The sequence below is a fragment of the Apteryx rowi genome, unplaced genomic scaffold (assembly GCF_003343035.1).
Source record: "Apteryx rowi isolate R43461 unplaced genomic scaffold, aptRow1 scaffold_179, whole genome shotgun sequence".
Taxonomy (NCBI): Eukaryota; Metazoa; Chordata; class Aves; order Apterygiformes; family Apterygidae; genus Apteryx; species Apteryx rowi.
This window is the reverse complement of record NW_020448074.1, coordinates 845,474-864,981: the sequence shown is the minus strand read 5'-3', so window position 1 is coordinate 864,981 and position 19,508 is coordinate 845,474. Positions and strand designations below refer to the sequence as shown.

The 19,508-nt window shown below is 35.8% G+C and overlaps 1 protein-coding gene across 1 annotated transcript in view; it reads right to left on the bottom strand.

Annotated features, from left to right (window-relative positions):
* The window catches only part of DACH2 (dachshund family transcription factor 2), a 164,132-nt gene that overhangs the window by 97,725 nt on the left and 46,899 nt on the right, over positions 1–19,508 (bottom strand). The window contains exon 2 of the mRNA XM_026061264.1: positions 9,418–9,549. Coding sequence (XP_025917049.1) covers positions 9,418–9,532 — 115 coding nt within the window. The 5' untranslated portion in view covers positions 9,533–9,549. The remainder of the gene's footprint in view (positions 1–9,417; positions 9,550–19,508) is intronic.

Below are 19,508 nucleotides of genomic sequence, written 5' to 3'. Positions count from 1 at the left end.
ATTTTTTCTTTGGAAGTACAGTGAATCTAATCTGTATTTGACTTAATACAAATTTATACCGAAAGTCCTAACCTTGGCACATTTCTGATGAGCTTTGCTCCCCACAGTGCCATGGAAGTTACTGTACCCTTGCAGAGAAACATGAGACCTCGTCTCAATGAGGGACACTTCTGAACAACCTGCTTTCCTCTGGCACATTGATATTGACCACTAAATACCTGCTACTACTAACAAGTGTGAAAATTATAACGCAGGAATAAATGTAGCCTTGACTCAACAATGGCCAAAATGATTTATGACATCAAAACCTAGCAAAGACGACTAATGCTCTGAAGGGACTAGCTGCTTGAGCTCAGCCTGCACTCACAGGTTCTGTGCCCACTCCTAATTACTTCATTTGCGACTGTAAAACTGTTTTAACAGACAAAATTAATTATTTTGAATAATCCTTCTGAAAGGTGATATGCATTTTAATTGTATGCACCCTGTCATTAATTAAAGTTCCCTACCTTTTGGTGCATTAATTCAAAGATCGTATCACTGACAAAGCAACAATTATAAGAAGATTGTTTACTAAAATTAAAAATAAAGTGAAAAGGTTAATGAACTCTTGTGATATACTTAAAGTAATGCTAAAATGTTTTCATTTGAGTTTTTACTAGACATTATTTTTCTACTCTTTAAAATCAATCTCTTTGTTCCAGGAACACATTTCCTGTCAATAAAATGAAAAATGATATAGATTTAGGAGGATAGTGGTCTCAGCGTAGCATCTCTCATATTATTATTCCAGTATCATCTGTTACAAAGTAAGACCAATTCCCACATCTAATTACAAACAGGATTTCAGAGTCATTAAACAAAATACATTTCCATTAGTGCTGCTGTAAGAAGATAGGGGAAAAAATGAAGATTAGTTCATGCTGCACCTCTGTTTTTCAAGCTTTGAAGATTTAGACCTCTGCACTCTGAGACTATAAATTTGTAAAGGATCTGAAAGGTGACAGACATGTGAAAGCTCTCAGTTCTAAGCAGTTTAGCCATACCATTTGCATTTTGTCATTAGTTTATCTTTTGCTGCACTTAATTCTGATAGTAGATATGGCAAGAATCTAGAGAGGTTGTTTATGATTACATTGCATGTACCTGGAGGTATTTGCAGGAGGTGGGCTGGGGTGGGGGAATTTTTTTGTATAGATATGAATCTTGATTTTCTATATTAAATTTGTTCCAGCAAAACTTAAAATTCATCATATTGAATTCTGTCTTTATGAAAAAAAAAGTACTTTATGCGCTTGAAAAAAGGAACAGCAGTTCTTAGGCTTCAAATAAGATAACAGCCAAAATACACTAAGGAAACAGATTGTGTGATATGTTTAACTGTTGAAATATAAACTTAGAAGCATATATATTCTCCATTCATAATCATTTAGCAACATCTATTTGTAACGCATCTATGGAAAAATATACCCTTGAGAATTACCCACTCAAAAAGCCAAAAATTCTCACAAAGCAGATCTTAGACATTTAAGAAAAACTTTTCTAAAAAGAAGTCTATATGAAATAATACTTACATTTGCTTGAACTTTAAGATACATTACATTGACTAATGTAGTTAAAAGTTTATATAAACATGTATTAAATTTATCATAAGATGAGCAGCAAAAATCAGAAACAGAGAAATTCCTCTCAAAGAAAAAGATGCCACAGAGTTCCAGAGAAGAGCACAGAGAATTTAATTTTTAGAAATTACCCAAAGTTGTATTTCCTTTATTAGTCTTAAAACTGCAACCAGAAAGATTTCACATTTCTTCAAGCTGGTTCTCAATCAAGCCAAATATATACATATCATCTGATGAATCAGCATTTATTTGTGAATGAAATATATTTAACTATAAAGTATTTAAGTTCATATTTAACTTAACAAGAATACATGTAAAAAAGTCAATTAAAGCACTCACGTTCATTAAATATGTAACTGCTTAAGAATCTAGYTGAAATGGAACCTTATTTAAAATAGCTTACAGATAAGAAACAACCCCACTTCTGTACTCCACAGAGACTGTGGTTCTCTACAGCATCCTAAAATTCTTGGTATTAAATCCTCGCCATGGTTCTACCAGTACTCAGTGGCGGGGTAACAGGGCAGAAACTATCCACTAATATTTAGACTCCAAAAAATCCATTTGCCAAAGAAATAGATATATGTGCATCTTGTTTACAAGTTTCGAACACAGAGACAGAGTTCTCGGAATAACTGAGAGGCCCCATGAAAGCAGTCACCATTATAAAGAAATGGAGGGCAACACGGCAGAATACAAGAAACAAGATACAACTCAAGCAATCAACTTATCGCTTCCCAGTTAATTTTTGAGAAGCTGTATCTTCAAAAAGAAAACAACACACCTATTTTTTTCCTCCAGGATTGTCAGTGCCTGGCTCTAGGAAGGCCCCACGTATCTGCGGGAATACATTGCTCTGTACCTTTCAGCAACAACAGAAATTTTATAACAAACGGCAAATGGGTAAAGCTCTTTAAATCCTCAGAATTATGTGGAYCTTGAGTTCCTTCATTTCATTTTCACTGAAAAAGAAAGCTTACAACTTCTTAGAAATGACTTGCAAGTGGGTTCAAGAAACTTCCAAGAAACCACACTTCCAATTCTATGTATGAACCTGCATCCCGAAAGCCAGAGAGTTTCATTAATATGCAATTCTTATTAAAGTATTACGGCCATAGGAGAAACACTGTTATGCAGAGCTTGTCCTCGTAGCCAAGGCACCCAGACGGTGCTTACAGCATTCACTCCCTGACACAGCCCCGTTACACAACTCGGCCTTCACCGTTGTGCACTCTCACTTCCACTGCATGAATTAAGCACGATGAACCTACGTCCCAGCTGGGGCCCTCCGGAGTGTTTTCCCACTCGTATGTGCAGGTGCTGTACAAGGCCCAGCCCTATTCCAGCCTCTTCCAGCATTCCCCAAAGAAACGAGTCCCAAGCAGATGGGACTCTCGCTAAACTCACCTCCAGTCTTCAGGAGATCGTCTAAGCTGTTTCAGCACAGCACCGCCTAGCGCTACCTGTCTTCCAGCCAGTTCAGAGTGCTTGTGCACATCTGTTGCGTGATACAACGCATTATACTGAGGCATACTTCTGGGACCATGTCACCTGCACACAGGTGGACAACAGCACATCAGAAATACCGTCCTCTTTCTGACCGCCCCAGTGATCAATCTGTGTCAGATGGCTACAGACTGGCAGCTCACTTYGATTCCCTAGCCAGTGGCTAACTGTACCTCACTATTCTCTTCATGCTATGCCCAATCTGCAGCATAAAAAGCAAGTATCTTCACACTTTGTGAGACCAAAGCAGGTACACGTTTAAAGAAATAGCACAAATGTCTCAATTTGAATGAAATGTTTTCATATATCTGCTAGGGTTGGACTGAAACAAGCCTAGCTTTTGAATAGGTTGGTACAGAAAACCAAAATACATTAAATTCTGTTTTATTTCAAGACTCTATATATTCCTCCTGGCAAAAGGACAAATAAAGAAAATGAAATGTATGCTTCACTAGCTTTTCAACTGATTCTAAAAATACCAATAGCAGTTTTGGCTGGTCCTATTTTTGAAATGGCATGAATGTTTTGAGTTGCTTAGATAAAATAATCACCTTTGAAACAACAACTGTCTGCTCATAAAACATGTAAAAAGTACCTGCTTTAACAGCAGGAAAAATGACTTCATGAAGTCTGCATGGCATTTTTAGGGTTTAAAAAATCTGTTCTCTGGTCTTGTCATTTTTACTCTTACAATAAAATAACAGCCTCGGCATCCTGCTTTTTAGAATAAAAGACTACCTCTTTTGACTTTTCAAGCACTTGAAAATTTTAAAAGAGAAAAACTAAAAAATGCTGACCGTGTAATAGCTGGGTATTCATGGTGGGTGGAGAACATGAAAGGTTACAATATGGATCTGTGCCTACGCGTTTCTTTTCAACTTGAGCAGCATCCTCCTGCTTCTGCTAACTCGGCAATCATACAGCTGACAGATTTCTGGGTTTTCTAAATAATGCATGGGATTTTCTTTTAACATGTCAGTGCAAAAGTATCAATTCTGCCCCTGTGTCGTTTGTGATGCTGATTTTCCTTGACAGCATTCCATTAAACCAATGAGTTTTTTCCCTCCTGATGGTTCCTTAAATATTCCTCTGAGTGATGTATTTGTGGTTTTTTAAACAGATTGTGAAGGATGTTTGCATTTATGAGAAAACTGCATGGCAGGTACTGAAGGGAAAAAAGGATAAAAAGATAACACTTTTTTTTTTCTTATGAAGACTTTTTTTCTGATCCTCAAATGCCAAAAACTAGGATATTTTTCCTTTCTTTTCTGTCTAACTTCACTCCTTGTCTGGAAATTAAGCAACACAACTCTACATACAGAATAACATTTTGACTTCCTAAGGAAATACCACTGAAACACTTAGTACTGTTTGATATCTCTCCTGGGAAAGCAAAACACATTTATTAAATCATGCATGTTAACTCCAAAAGCTAACAGAAGGAAATAACCGCTTTATTCTTTGCATTGAGGTTTTGTACAAACAGTTACTGTCACAGACTACTACGCACTGATCCTTCTTTGCTTATGCAACCACATAACATAGCATCCTTAAAGGATTTTCACATAATATCACCAATACTGTATTTTGCAATCTTTCATATTCATGTACTATCATATACACAGAATATTTGTATAAATTACCTGCTGCCATGCTACTAAAAAAAAAAAGCTCTGATATCAAATAAGTTTCAAATTTCCCTAGGCAATTATATGCTAATTTCCAGACTCCACTTCACCTAATATTACTATTGCATGATGATGAAACAGATGATCTTTCTAACCACTTCTGGGCAACTAGAGAGGTTTTGTTTTATTTATCCTGTTTTTATGGAATGACAAAATTGGTTACGCGGCTGGCCTTTGAGAAATCTGCACGTGCATCCACCATACCTGGCTTCAGCTGCCAGCTTCAAACTCTCGATCTTATTCATTTTCTAAAGACATGGAATATGAAAGGCCACATGGCTCCTGGCATGCATTATGTGTCATTCTTTACAGCATTACTATCTTAGCTAATGTTAACCTCTAGAATCAAGATAATCCCAGATGTGTGTACGGAGTGTCATCAGCAAACTGTCTCATCTCCAAGGACTTTATATAGAGTAAAAAAAAAGGAGCAATTATGAAAGAATTACGGCCACTGGGAATTTGAGATTTCAGGGTGATGTGGTTTCTGCTGGCAATCTTCCATGTTCAGCAACCTGTTTTCCCAACTATGTTATCCTCTAACTTGAATCTTCTCTCCCAGATCCTGCAAGGAGGTGGACATAGACACCAGTCCACATGGAACAGCTAGCACAGATCAGCTGGAATGAGGGGCCAGCAAACATACAGCACAGGATTAAATATGAGATTCTCAACTGCCTGGGAAGTTTGTTTCAACACTTCATATGATGAGTAGGAAGGTGCAAAAAAAAAATCTCATTCACTTCTGCAGAGGGAGAGAGGGGAAGGAGGACACTAATGTTCAAATGTATAACAACATTCTTCACAGCACTGTGAACTAATGCATTAGTTCAATTAAAAAATACATGCAAAGTATATAATTTTTATAGAGGTAGACTTTTTTTTCACAGTTCCAATATTGTCTCTTGCAGCAAGTTCTTTTTTTTATCACTTATTTAGATTATTCCAGTACTAACCTCCACCATGACTGAGATTTTTGCAGTATTAGAAAAGGAGGTAGCACCTGATGGCAAAAGTATACCAGCTGTATTAGAAGGCTGTACTAGAAGTAAGAAAAGAAGTGGTACACTTACTCCCAAGTTCTGGCACTTTGTTAAACATACTGGTAAGATTTAATTCCATACCTGTATTTTGCTAGGGGACAATACAAGCCATATTCTGCTATTCACATATTTGAAGTAGAAGCCATCTGAGGAAGTCATGTTCAGACCCAGATTAGTGGTAGTCAGTGATCCCAAATTAGAGTTCAGATTTTAAATTGACAGCACCAAAACCTACTGAATTCTGGCTTCAGATATAGAATATCTTGAAAAATTTCTACTATCTATCATAGGCTCATGCACAGAGAAAGAAACTGCAGAAGTGACATTTTAGGCACTATTAAAGAAGCAAATGCAAAATGATTTCATACTGACTACAATAGAAACAGATGAGGATTGTAATGAATATGACAAGAAGTTCATACCAATTTTTTATTATGTTATTGACCTGTACACAATGACACACTTCTGAAAGATCAGGCAATAGAGTTGCAGGACTTAATTCTGATCAATTATGTTTTTAATTCAAAACAAGCAATAGCAAAAAAGACTATTCCACTCATCTACCAAAATATTGCAAAAAGGAGGTAGGCAACATCCTGAAGTGAAATATTTAGTGGTGTTGTATCTTGGGCTCTCCAAGGGAAGTCAATGTGTAACACTGCAGTGAAAAAAACAACAATCTTTGTATTTGTTCTTTTTAAGTAAACCTGCAACCCTTAAATTCCTTGTTACAGTAAAAAGAAAAAAAAAATCAAAGCAAACAAAAAGTCCTCTGCTCTGTATAACTATTTTTTTGATTTGACAGCTACAATTATAATCATTCAGACATCTATTTCCCACAAACTCTCCACAGCCATAACCTTTAGTGATTAATTATAAAGTTCCAGGAGCAATAGTACACAGACTAATTTCCTAAAACAATAAAAGACAGAATTTCTCATTTGGAGCTAAATGAAACACGAGCAGGTTGTTATTCATGCTGAAATCTAGATGCAGAGTCATGTTGCAGCCATTACAGAAGCTATTAAACACAACCTCAAATCAAAGAAACTGTAGGTCTCTCTCCTAAAATAAAATGTTTTTCTCACTTACAAGGCTTCTGACTCTTTTGTTGTGTTTCTTTTTCCCCTCTTCTTAGTAAAAAAAATTTCAAAATTCAATTTTCTTCCTCATTTCACATCCCCATTTTGTTTTTAATAGTCATTTAAACTCTAACAGTCTAGAGCAAAACAAACATTTGGTAAAGCTTTCAAGTACACAGAATTATCATGGTATTCTCTTCACAGTGAATCAAAGTTACAAAGTGTGTATCAACTTCTAAACAAAATGCAACTCCCTCTAGGCCTACCTTGGTCTCCTATGAGTTTTCTAAAGTGAATATTTGATAATTCCTCAGTTATTCTGTATAATAAAATGAGCTGTTCCTAGTTAAATTTTTACATTCCTTGGGGTTTTGTTTTCTTTTTTCACATATCCTACTGTCCTACTTGATCATTTTAAGAATGATCCTCCAAAGAAAGAGAGAAACCACGCGTTACTAAAATGATCTTAATGCTGGCATTGCAGATATTGAAAAAGAAAAATTGTTATTATTAGTATTATTTATTAGTGGCAGTTCTTTTTGTTAAGGACTTATTTCTCTGTCTGCAAGCAATGTTGGCATTCACTCCAGCAATTCACTCTGGGTAATTTTACTGAATTAGGCAATGAAAAAGGGGAAAAATTGGAAAAAGATCTTTACACAACTGACACCATATCCTTATCCTTGGGCCCCACTGTAACTTCAGCTAAAGTCAGTGGGAATTTTTCCAAATATTTAAATTGGTATTGAGTCAGTTTTATAACTCATTGAATTGCTAAGATACAGAGAACTTTCATTTAATATGCACACCCTTGACATATTTTAGAAAGGCTTGTATGATAGTCCCCCATAAAACTTGTCAATTAGGTAACTAAAATAATATTATTACTGCACTGTAGAGTCTTCCCATCTGAAGTATACAAATTTTGCAATAGCAGGTAACATACCTAACCATAAACAGAGAATTTAGCAAGCTTTTGTAAAGCAGCTTTAAAAAAATACTAATATTAACCCCACATTTTTTCTATCTGAAGCTTCCATGCTTTTATATAGCAACTCAATCTTCAATCATACTTCTTAACTTTCAGTGAAACCTCATAAATTCATTTTGAACTATATACAGACTATAAGAGTTACACAAATTAAATATGCTTTTTCAGTGCTTTTTTCTGAATTCAATATGCACTAATTGATTAGGGTCTGAGAGGTGAAAAAGAAACACATATTCTACATAATATAAAGCTGGGGAAGGGTTTAATGCATGAATTAGAAGCCAGATTTCTTCAATACAGATGAGTACACAAAATTAGCAAAAGGCAATACCACTTTTGGAAAGACTGCTTTGTGCATAATTTGTCATGAATTCAAAGTTATTCCTTTAGAAAATGAGTCTAAGACCTCCCAGCTGCTGCTTTATTGGTCTAATAAATTACCATTTTGATGGTACAATGCATATACACTACACACCATCCAAGCAACCAAACTGCTAGAGCAGCTTTGTCCTTTGAGATGCATGTGTGACTTCCAGATACATGTGCATGCCAGCGGGAGTTCTGAATGCAGGAGATCAGATAAACCCCTCTGTTTCTGAACTGGCAATGAAAACAAAGGATGCCTAAGTTTTTAAAATGGAAAGAGTGTATTGAAAGAGGAGAGTTTGTGTCAGAAAAGATGAGTCTAAAAAGACCTGCCCTTACTGTTGTAAGTATCCAGCAGCTTCCTGAGACAAAAATGAATCTATCTTGTTCTACATTCTCCACAGTATCCCAGTAAGCTATACACCTGAAAAGGTCTTCAGAATAAACAAAAAAGATATTCTCTTCAAGGAATCCATTTCTGATTTAAACTCTGAACCCTGTTCTTGTGGAGCTGGGACTCAGGAAACTTGGTTCCGGTCTATATCTATATTTATTGTAGTCCAGACTGAACATGGGTTCAGTTTCAGTGCCTTCATTCTAAGGTTTTCCAGGCTGGGCAGGCCGTAACAAATATTTATCACGACCCTATTTCATAGTTCTGGTTAGTAAACATCCATTCAAGGAAAGAACAAAATACTGAAAAGCTGAGAGTTGGTAATTTAGCATTCCCTGCTTTACCCTTCTCCAGTGAACTGTGGTGACTCATAATGAGTTCCAACAACCTGATACTTTGGAAACTTTCCATAATTTACAGGAAAACTCCAGATTCAATGTTTTATTGCCAAGATAGAAGTCTTTTGTTACTAAGAATGTATTTAGGGAACAGTTACAATGTCTGTGTTTTTACATAATGAAAACAATCCCCCAAAAATCTAAGGTAGATGGCTGTTAGGAGGAAAATTAGAGCACTAGGTGAAGTGATTTTAAGCTGACGACCGGGAAGCAAAGCTTACAAAATAGAAGAGCACAAGAATTTTAGACAGATTTTAGATTTTGTTTCCCATGCACAAAAATASGTGTTAGAGCTTCCCTACAGCTTGCATGCACAGCATTACTTACCTGCATTAGAATTGAGTTCTTCATTTTCTGATTCTGTTCCATTTTGACTTCCACTTCCATGAAGGCTATTCATTGCCATAAGTTTCATCTTCTGTAACTTCATAGCCTCTGCCATGGCAGCTGCTGTCAGGCCTGGAAAGAAATATAAGTAAATAAAATGCAATATCATATGATATAACACAACACAGAAAAACATGAAAAAATCAAACAAATTCCTTTCAATGAGAAACTGAAACTTGTAACTAAGTCACATAAATTCAGTACTTTTTCCAATTATATACTGTTATTTCAATTATATTCTATTACCCTTACTTTTAAGTCATTTGGGTTATTCCAGTATAGCATTCTAAGTTTTTTTTTAATTCTCTCATATTTCTTATTATTTATTTTTATAGGAACAGCATAAGAAATATTTATTTAGGGGTATCCATTTTGATTACACTTTTAAATATCATTTCCTGTCACTTAGATCACTTTGATCACATTCTGCTTGACTTATTTAGCTGCTAAATATTTCCAAGTAAAATAGTAAGATATAGTATTCCTTAATTTCAACAGCTGGAAGCCTAGTAATATGGAACAATCAATCCTGTACTATTACATATCAAAATATTATTTTGACATTATTTTGAAGCCTGTTGATCTGGATAGAATTATTGCTACTGGAAAATATAACATTGGAAATGTTAGAAAAGTACAATTTAGATAATTACAAACTTGATCCCACTTTAAACAGGCCATTACAAATTTACAGAATTTAGGGGTATAGTGGTAGAAGATTTTCAAGTGACTAAAACCCAGTTAATTTCCAACAATGAAAGAAAAGGAGTAGAGTAGGGTCAGGCTTCCATTACATATTGTTTTTTAATTTAGATTCCCCCCTTTTTTTTTGTAAGAAGAGTAAACTTTACAAGTTTTATTATTTTGACTTGTTCAATAAGTAAGAAATCAGATGTTCTTCTAGATAGTCTCAAATTATTTTTACTTTGGGCAAGATGTGACTGAAAATCTCTTATCCGAAGAAGTTCATCTATATAGCAGGAAAATACAGGGGAATAAGGCCATGTGACCAAAAACAACTTTACAGGTATATTTATTTATTCATTCAGTTATAGATTAAATGGGCTTTACTGTCTTCCCCTGTATACTATGCCTTGTTTTGTCATTTACTACAAAGCAAGCTAAATGCCTCATGTCAGCTATCTTGTGACTGATTGTGCAACAGTTCCACAAAATCACTGAATTCATCTCCCAAAAAAATATAATTTTTTGTTGGTGGTGCATGTTGTATAAACCCACAAAGATTTCATATATCAAAGCAGAATTAAATGATCTGTTTCTGGAAAGTATTGCTTACTGAGAGATTAGATACCAATTAAAGTGAACGAATAATTTTCACATCCTRTACTGCCACACATCCTTAAATTAAAATACTTTCTTTTAAAAGCTGCTGTGAACTTGACATTTGGATTTGTTGCACTGTTCCTATAATAGGTTTCACAAAAGTTCTCATTATTTTAATATGACTTAAGTAAGCAAGCAAGCAATGGACTCAAACTGCATGGGGATGTGGGGGGGGGACATGACATGTTTTCTCATACATAGATATAGAAATCCTGTTAACTTCAGACAAGATATTCCTAACTAATATCAGTAAGTTGGAGATGACAGGTTCTGAGATGAGAGTTATGTAAGTCTTCTTCTCTCCAGTCCTTCTGTCCTTCTCCTTCTATCTTGCTTAAGAGTCTCTCAGCATTTACAAAAATAAACTGCAGCTACACACTCCTATAATCCAAAAGCACTGATTCGATCTAACAAATATCTCCTATTCTAATTAGGCACTTGTTTTAGTTCTGTCATTTATATGTGAAAAACTACACTGGTTTCATTTTAAATATAAATTAAATACATATATATATTAAGTTCAGAAAACAGCATCACCAGCCTTGTTCAAGTCTTCCAATGCAGTTGTTTACAGACCACGTGGAAGAGCACTATACCATAACAATACTCATTTTTGATTTAAAAATAAAATTACTCTAACTTCCTTTAAAATTCTTTTGCAAATGCTATGGGTTTTTCATTAATCAAGTAAATATCAAACCCTGATGTTATCACTTCTACTTTTACAAAATCTTTGGCTGACATTCCTAACACCTAATCCATCACAGAATATATCTTAAATGATAACATTGTTCCAAGAACTAAAAACTAAACTTTCAGGAACAGATGAAATATTTTATAAACTCATCACCATTTTTCCAGGGAAAGGAAGCAGGATTGCTCATTAAGTGGATTTCAAATTATTTTCAGCAACTTCAAAAAAAAGCATCACTACAAGTCTTCTAAAGAATTACTATTAGAAAGATTTCCAGGCACCTATGTGATTTGCTGGCCTACCTGAACATCTAACTTTTGCTCCTTATCCCAACCAATTTCAAGTTTTGAGATACATTCATCACTAAAACTTTTTCAGAACTTGTACCCACTCACAGCCTATTCTATTTTAACTTTATACTTCCAATCCATTTACAAAGAATTCACATTTATTTTAAAGGTTACAAAAGATAAAGAGTCTGAATATGGAGTTTTTTATCATAATATTTTATCACTTATATGTACCCAAATACATATGGATGAACCAATGTCTCAATAAGTATTTTCATCTGGTTCAGTATTTATACATATTCTTGATATTCTAAGGGACAAAACTTTACTTAATTTAATTATATAAAAGAGTAAAGAACCTATTCATTAGGATATAAACAGAGAATGGCAAGYGATTTCAGACCTTTGTTACAAGGTCTAGTGAAAAGTAAAAACAACTTCTACTGAACAGTTGCATTAGAARCATAAGACAGACCGAAAGTGTATTGAGGAACAAACAGAAAGGAATAAACACAGTTCCAAAATCACCACAATGCAGCCTGCAGAAATTAAATGTAGTTATTGTCAGGCATTTTTGAGCTCCCTAACCAGACACAGCTGCCATAAGGACAAAAGCCAAAAAACTGATGTATCAGAGATCTATGTTGTGCCATCTGCCACACCAAAGTAGCTCTACTTCAGCATTACAAGTTTAAAAGTAAAGCACAGGATGCTTTACCTAATGTAAAAAGCACTACAGCCTAAACATCCTGAGCAGTCAGGCATAAAGTTGAAGCAAATATGGCCAACACTATCTCTAAGTTTAATTTCAGTGAGGTCTATATACTCCCATTCAGTTATTCCCCAGTCTATATTATCTGCTGTTTGAATTGTGATAATACTAGGWGCCCCAGAATCTGACTGTACGAGGCAACTGAAATATACTGCATTAATTCCTCAACACTTCTGAAAGCTAATAAAATTGAGGTTAAAATAAATAGTTTCAGCAGTAAGGGAGTKCAACAGACTGAAATGATGGAAGAAAACGTACAGCAAATCACCCATTGTCATAATCTTCAATTAAGGCTATTGCAGAGGCATTACTGAAGCTACTATTTAAATTAACATATAATAAAACTCTTTTCTATAACTGACTCAGCTCCGGCTAGCTGTGGCAAAGAGGGCCATTCTTCAACTGACTTATCTAAAGATCTACAAAGAACTGAATCGCTTCCATCCTACTGCATGAATCACTATCAGCAAAAGAATCTTACTTAGAGTACCTCCCATTGGAAAATGTGCTTGGAAACTGCTGCAAAGTATACATCTATCCCTCTACTTTCACCTAAAAAAAAAAAAAAATCACTAGGAAAGCAGACACGCTGGATTACATACTTCAAAGCTTTCAGCTTTTTTTCTCCATTTACACTTCAAATTCTCCTCCTTTAGCTATCTTCTGCCAGCTGTTATCAATCACAAAACACCCAGAAAATAAACTATGTAACACTTATTGTCAAACACACACAACCTTACAATGTTAACCAAAAAAAAAAAAACCCAAAACATTGTCTCTTCAGAGTTACAAGGACTTGTTTTCAAAACTGCTAGCAATGGTGTGGCCAGCGTCACCAGTTCTGCTAATAAGAGCCCACAATCTGCTGGTTACCTTGGCTGAAAGGCAGAACTCTCCCAGCCATGGTCTCGGTCAGCTCTTTATATATGAATCTTGATTACAATTGCATAACAAATTGCGATGGTGTGTGCTCCGATACACCTGCATCGTGCATATGGCAGAACAACCAACTGCCATTAGTAATCTTCATTTTATAATTTAAGTTTCGTCAGGAACTGTGTACTCTCCCTTTGACAAGTCTGCAAAACTCTACTAGACAACACATTAATTTAGCCCTGAAATAAACCTTCAAGGAGACAGAAACTAGCACACTTGATGCTCAAGCTGAAACAAATTGAGATTCTGAAACTGTATTTTAAGCCTCAATGAAAGTATAATTTAGCACCAGACAGTTTTTGTATCATGGTTTTTAATCAAAATTAGGACCGTATTCAGTTCATTCAACACTGCATGCCGCAGTGCTCTGGGGAAGACCTGCTGCTTGCAGGATGTTGGAGAYACAAGTCCTGTAGTATTTTACGAGGCTGGATTGCTTCTGTGAGGACTAGACTCCCTGAACACCTTCCACCCTGTGCTCCCAACGCCAAGCTGCCTGTAGCGTTGAGATGAYGAAGACCAGAAAGGTTTCTCCACCTCTCTTCTTCATCCTAATAAGGCTAGTGGTTAACTGTCCACTCAAACACCCTTTACACAGACACAAAGATTATTCCTCCATGAAGTTTCAGGAAATATTTCAACTCAAAGGCATTTGTAGCGCACAGCCCGAAGATCACACCCCATGGTCTTTGGTGCTGCCCCCACCCCACACCAGAGTCCAGCCGTCTCGTACAGGGAAATGCAGAACATAGCCAGGACACCCGGCAACGGGGGGACAGTCTCAGGCCTTGAGTAAACATCATAATTTACGGATTAGCAAATGTCCTGTTGGAGACATAAGAAACCAAAACTCCGTTACTGTCTTGCACTGATGTACCTAGGGTGTCTTGAACATAAGTAAATCCCCCATGTTTAACTGATGTCCGGTCATCGAAGATTGGATTTGCATGGTAAATACAAGGACCAAGTCAGTTCTCTGAGTATTTTAAGGTGACCCTTGGTATCTGCTAATCTTGTACTCTAGCTACAGCTATTTTTTCAATTCCCTAATTAGTTAGACTGTGCCCCTCCTTCATATTAGTTTGAAAGCTTTTCTGTCAAAACTGTGAACAAGTAAATTAACTAAAGGAGAACTATGAGTAATCAAATCTTGAGGTTTGCAATTAATTAAATGAAAYGGTGAGTCAGTGAACTGAAGTATGGTCTTATATTAAAACAAAACATTTAATTAAATTAACAGTCAACACATTGCAATTAATAATATTCAAAAGAAAAAATGAAAACCAGTTTAGCCCTGCCATATTATTTCAGTTTAACAGTCAAGCATTGTGCATCAGCTTGTTTGTTATTTGCATTCAAAGCTGCTATGGGTCAAGTATGATGTGCTAAAACAGGAATAATGAAACATCTGGTAGTATGAAATGTTAATGTGAGATACCATATTGCAAACAGTGAAAACAATTTTGAAACATCCAATAAATTAGGCCTTTGAATACTGAAAGGATGTGCTTTCTTTCCTATTTTCTTCAATAAGAATATTTGTAATAATAAACACATAACATGCTTTAAGTTTTCAGAATGCCTGCAAGAATTATTTTGAGAATTCATTATTAGAAAGTGAAGGCTTCTCTGTAGCTGGAATGAATCATCCTTATTTAGTGATTATCAGAGGTAAAATCCAGCCACTAACCTGAATGACAGTTAAACCAAAATTTTGATTAAGAACTTTAAAACATCCAAAGTGTTAGAGCATTTAGTGACATATCCAAATACACAAGTCTTGCTATTGCAGGTTTCTTCCATTTGCGTAAACTGACTCAGCTAGAAACTATAAGGAAGTTTTAGCTCTAGTGCACAACTCCCAGTTCTGTTTGCAATGGCTGTTCATAGATAGCTTGGCTACCATTGCAGACAGGTCACAATAATCCACCACTGTGAAACACTGGAGAGACTGTAAGAAAAGAACTTCGTGAATAATTGGTCACTGCAGGCACAGGACGGGATTTCAGTGCAACCGCAGTAGCACAAAGCTTTATCATGGGCTAAGTTGTGTGAGTATTCAACCAAAGTCCTGGTAGGACACTTTGGAGCCTAGACTGAAATCCATGCTATATCCATTTGACATTGCCAAGCTGAAATGGAGTCAATAACCAAGAAACATACTACAATAGCTGAGTTTATTTCATCTGTTCTGATACCAGCAGCCAGTTGTTCTGATATTACAACCACATTTTCAAAATGTATATGTTTTTGTCTCTCATTTTGCAACAGGAAAGCCCCCCCAACAACAGGGAAAATTGACTTTTACAGTAGAAAATCTGAAAGTAGATATACAGAATATCCCACTAAATGTACAAAATGAAATTGAAATTAAAGACTAATTCCCTAAACACTTTCAGTTAATGAGACGTCAGAGACTACTGAAGATTGTTCTAGGCAAAACATTTCAGAAACAACTACATTTTTGACCGGCCTATTTTCTGAACACCACCATTTAAAAATGCAAAGAAACTATCGCAAACTATGTTATGGCAAAAGAAGAACATTACTATGGGATAAAAATTAAATATAAATACTATGCATATTTGTCAGGAATTGCCAGGAATTAATCTTTCACAGACAAGCTAAATTACCCTGCTTCTGCAATGAATTGTCATACAGCCTTTACCTGTGAGACCCTATTCCTTGCCTTTGTGCAGCCCCTGTCTCTTCCCTACACAGCTTCCAGCTTCTGCAGCAGCTAGACAGGGACAGACCTGCAGATACGTCTCTTCATCATACAACCCTGATTCACCCACAGGTCAATCGATTCTCTATCATCAACCAGACAGTTATGCTGGAGAAAAAAACAGCATGTGATAATGTAATTTAAAGACTTTAGCAAATCTTCAGGGAATCAGAATTAGGGTTGCACAAATGTTTCTCAATTCTTGAGGACCTGATTTTAAAATCCTAGGAATTTTCTTTTAATACAGTGTGCTTGCTCAACCTATTTTAATTCTAAAATATGACTTCGCACAGAAGTTCATACGGGGAGAAACAAGAATAAAAGTTTTACATGCCAAAAGGCCCCTGTCACTTCATGGAATAACGCAGTAACAGGCTATCATTCCCTAATTTTACATATATTAGACAGTAGCAAAAGTCTTGATACTTACAAATTTGGGGGTTCACCTTAAAATATGGGGAGAATTTGCTTTTCAGTTGGGATCCTTTCTGCTTTCATCTCATCTCTCTCCCAATCTTGCATTGTTTTGTGAAAATTTTCATTCCAGATCATTCTTTTTCCTCATAATATCAGTCACTGTCCCTATTCTTTAGGCATTTCACTCCAATTTCAACCTCTTTGTTTTGTAAAACCTAATCTTATCCTCCCCAGTTCCCATCTGAGAGACAGGAACCATTTTTAACATGAACATCTTTCACTGAGTCTCCGTACTTTGAGGTGTTTCAAAACTTTGACCCATGATGACTATGGACCTGGTACATTTCTTGTCTAAACCCTAACGGACACAGTCTGAAGTATACAAAAACATTAATCCCTAATTTGAGCTCATGTGTAGTGATGGCCATAATTTTTAATGCCTAAATCTATGTTAAAATGAACACATGCTCAAACGGATACCAGCAATACCCAACTATGTATTTTACAGACAGTTTCATATACAAAAAGATTGCCTATATCTTATGACAATCAAAACTGCAGCATATATTATTGAAGGGAAACAGAAAAATCAGAACTACAAAGAGCACTGAGAGGTTTACATTATTTTTTCCTTCATACTTATAGTGTGTCTCATGAGAATTGATTAATTTCGTGACATTTTCTGCTCTTTTTTATAATCTATGCCATGAGAATGATTTGTCAAGACTGTAATGCTTAATACTTTTAGTATTCTGCACTGTAGTGACCTTTACCTTCTGTACATTTGACTGACTGACCATCCTACTTTTGATCCACAGGTTACAGAAGATGGAAGCATAAGCAAGACGGACTTAGCAGCCACTGAATTATTGTTGAAAACATCAGGATCACTTCATACAGATAATTTGTATGTTCCTGTATGCATATTTAATGCAATTTTAATGATGCTATTTAAAATTTTCAACATAAAATAAAACCCCTTATAATAAATTCATGTGACACACTTAAAAGTGTGTTTTCATACATAAAAAAAAAGAAGATTCATGAATTAGGACTCAGATTTCAGTAAGGACGAGACAAGTTACACTAATGCTCATAATCATCCAAATTCCCAAAGTATCAGCTTACGATTTTAGTAGTGCTGTAAGGGACTGAAGATTACAATTCTTTGAGATGAAGACTTTAAAAAATAAAAACCAAAATAGAAACATGTTAAATTACTCCCTTCATAGCAACATACAAAAATAAATTCTATTTATAGGCGAAAATGTTAACTCCAAAGCACCAAACGTTCAGGGGCCACAGGATGGCACAAAGGCGATATTATCTGCCCCAGGAAGGAAAGCGTATCTTTGACCCAGGCCTCAGCCTGCATCAGGAACATTAGTCATTCTTTCTACATCAAGAAAAATAAAGACGGTGGCACACGCTGGCATCCAGCCAGACCAGTACGCTGTCTTTTAGGGAAGTATCCCAGATGTGCAAGTTCTGATTTACCTGAATCAAATTTAAAATGACTCGGACCGCCAAACAGTCCAGAAAGCTCACATAACACCAGGGCCCTGGGTGCACCAACAGGCTTTAATGGCCCCAATCAAATCTTCTCAGGGGGTTCACAGGTCACTGCATTTGCCTTTGATTTCAGGACTCACTTACCCATTTTAGAATACTTCAGGTTTCATGAGAACCTAAAATTATGTAATTAATACATTCCATCATAACAGCCCTCATATTCATCTTTAACATTATCTTTAATTTAATCTTTAACTTCAATATCATCATGGAAATCTGTCATGGTGCATGTGCTTGCACCTGAAATCAGAATTATTATATTAAACTGATTTCTATAGTTTTAAAGCACTTCTCCATAAGCTTTAATGATGGGGAAATTGCTAAAGTTTTGGAAGATCCTTTCAGTTAAGTATCAAAAAGTCTGAAAGCTTATCTGGAGTTGGCACAAATCTCTGGAGTTTGTAAAAATAATTGGGCTGGAAGGTCTCCTGAGAATACAGATATCTTTGTGAGTGATTTTAAGCTACTTCCTACTTGTGATTGGAAAATACCATACAAGCATCTTTTTGTATCTGATGGCACAGCTCAGCTATGTCCCAGTTATCTCCAATCACAATTTAAAATCCTTGAAATATCCAATTTTTTAAGTGAATACTGAGTTCCATGAATTCACTGTACTACAGTATTTCAGATCAAACCTTAATATACTGTCAAGACCCCTTCTTCTCAGTACAGCTGTTAGAGACTGGATTTTTAAAGTGTTCCCACTGGTTGCCACTATTCACTTCAGTTGGATCAGTCTGACCGATGCAAAGTCCTTTTGAGAATCTTACTCTACAGATACCTTATCAAACCCTCCTAGAAGCTGAAGTGTTACATGGAAGAAATGTTACTCTGATCTTTCCTCAAACAGTTTCACTGAACTGTTTGTTCTACTGAAACCAAGCAAGTATTAATACTAATTTCATATGACTACTCACCAGCTATGAACAGCAGCAGCAAGCTACCTCTTGTGTTTTTTGTTTTCAAATGAAAAGCAAAAGTACTATGACAATTACCTGCCCACACAGCTATTAGGCTGTGCCTATAATGACTGGTTTCTTAGAGTAACTTAAAGGGAACATCGGCCTGAAGCAGTTAGTGGTGAGCTCCTTACATTGCCACTATGGTCAGCACTGGCGAGAAGGAGGGAAAACAATTTGCATTTAAGGAACTGTATTAAATACTCAAACTAGTTTAAGTTGCTAGACAAAGTACTCAGCCAAGGATAAAATTCTGCCTTCCTCATAGCCATTGCAATCCCCCTAATCTTAGAGCAATACCTCTGAAATCAATTTA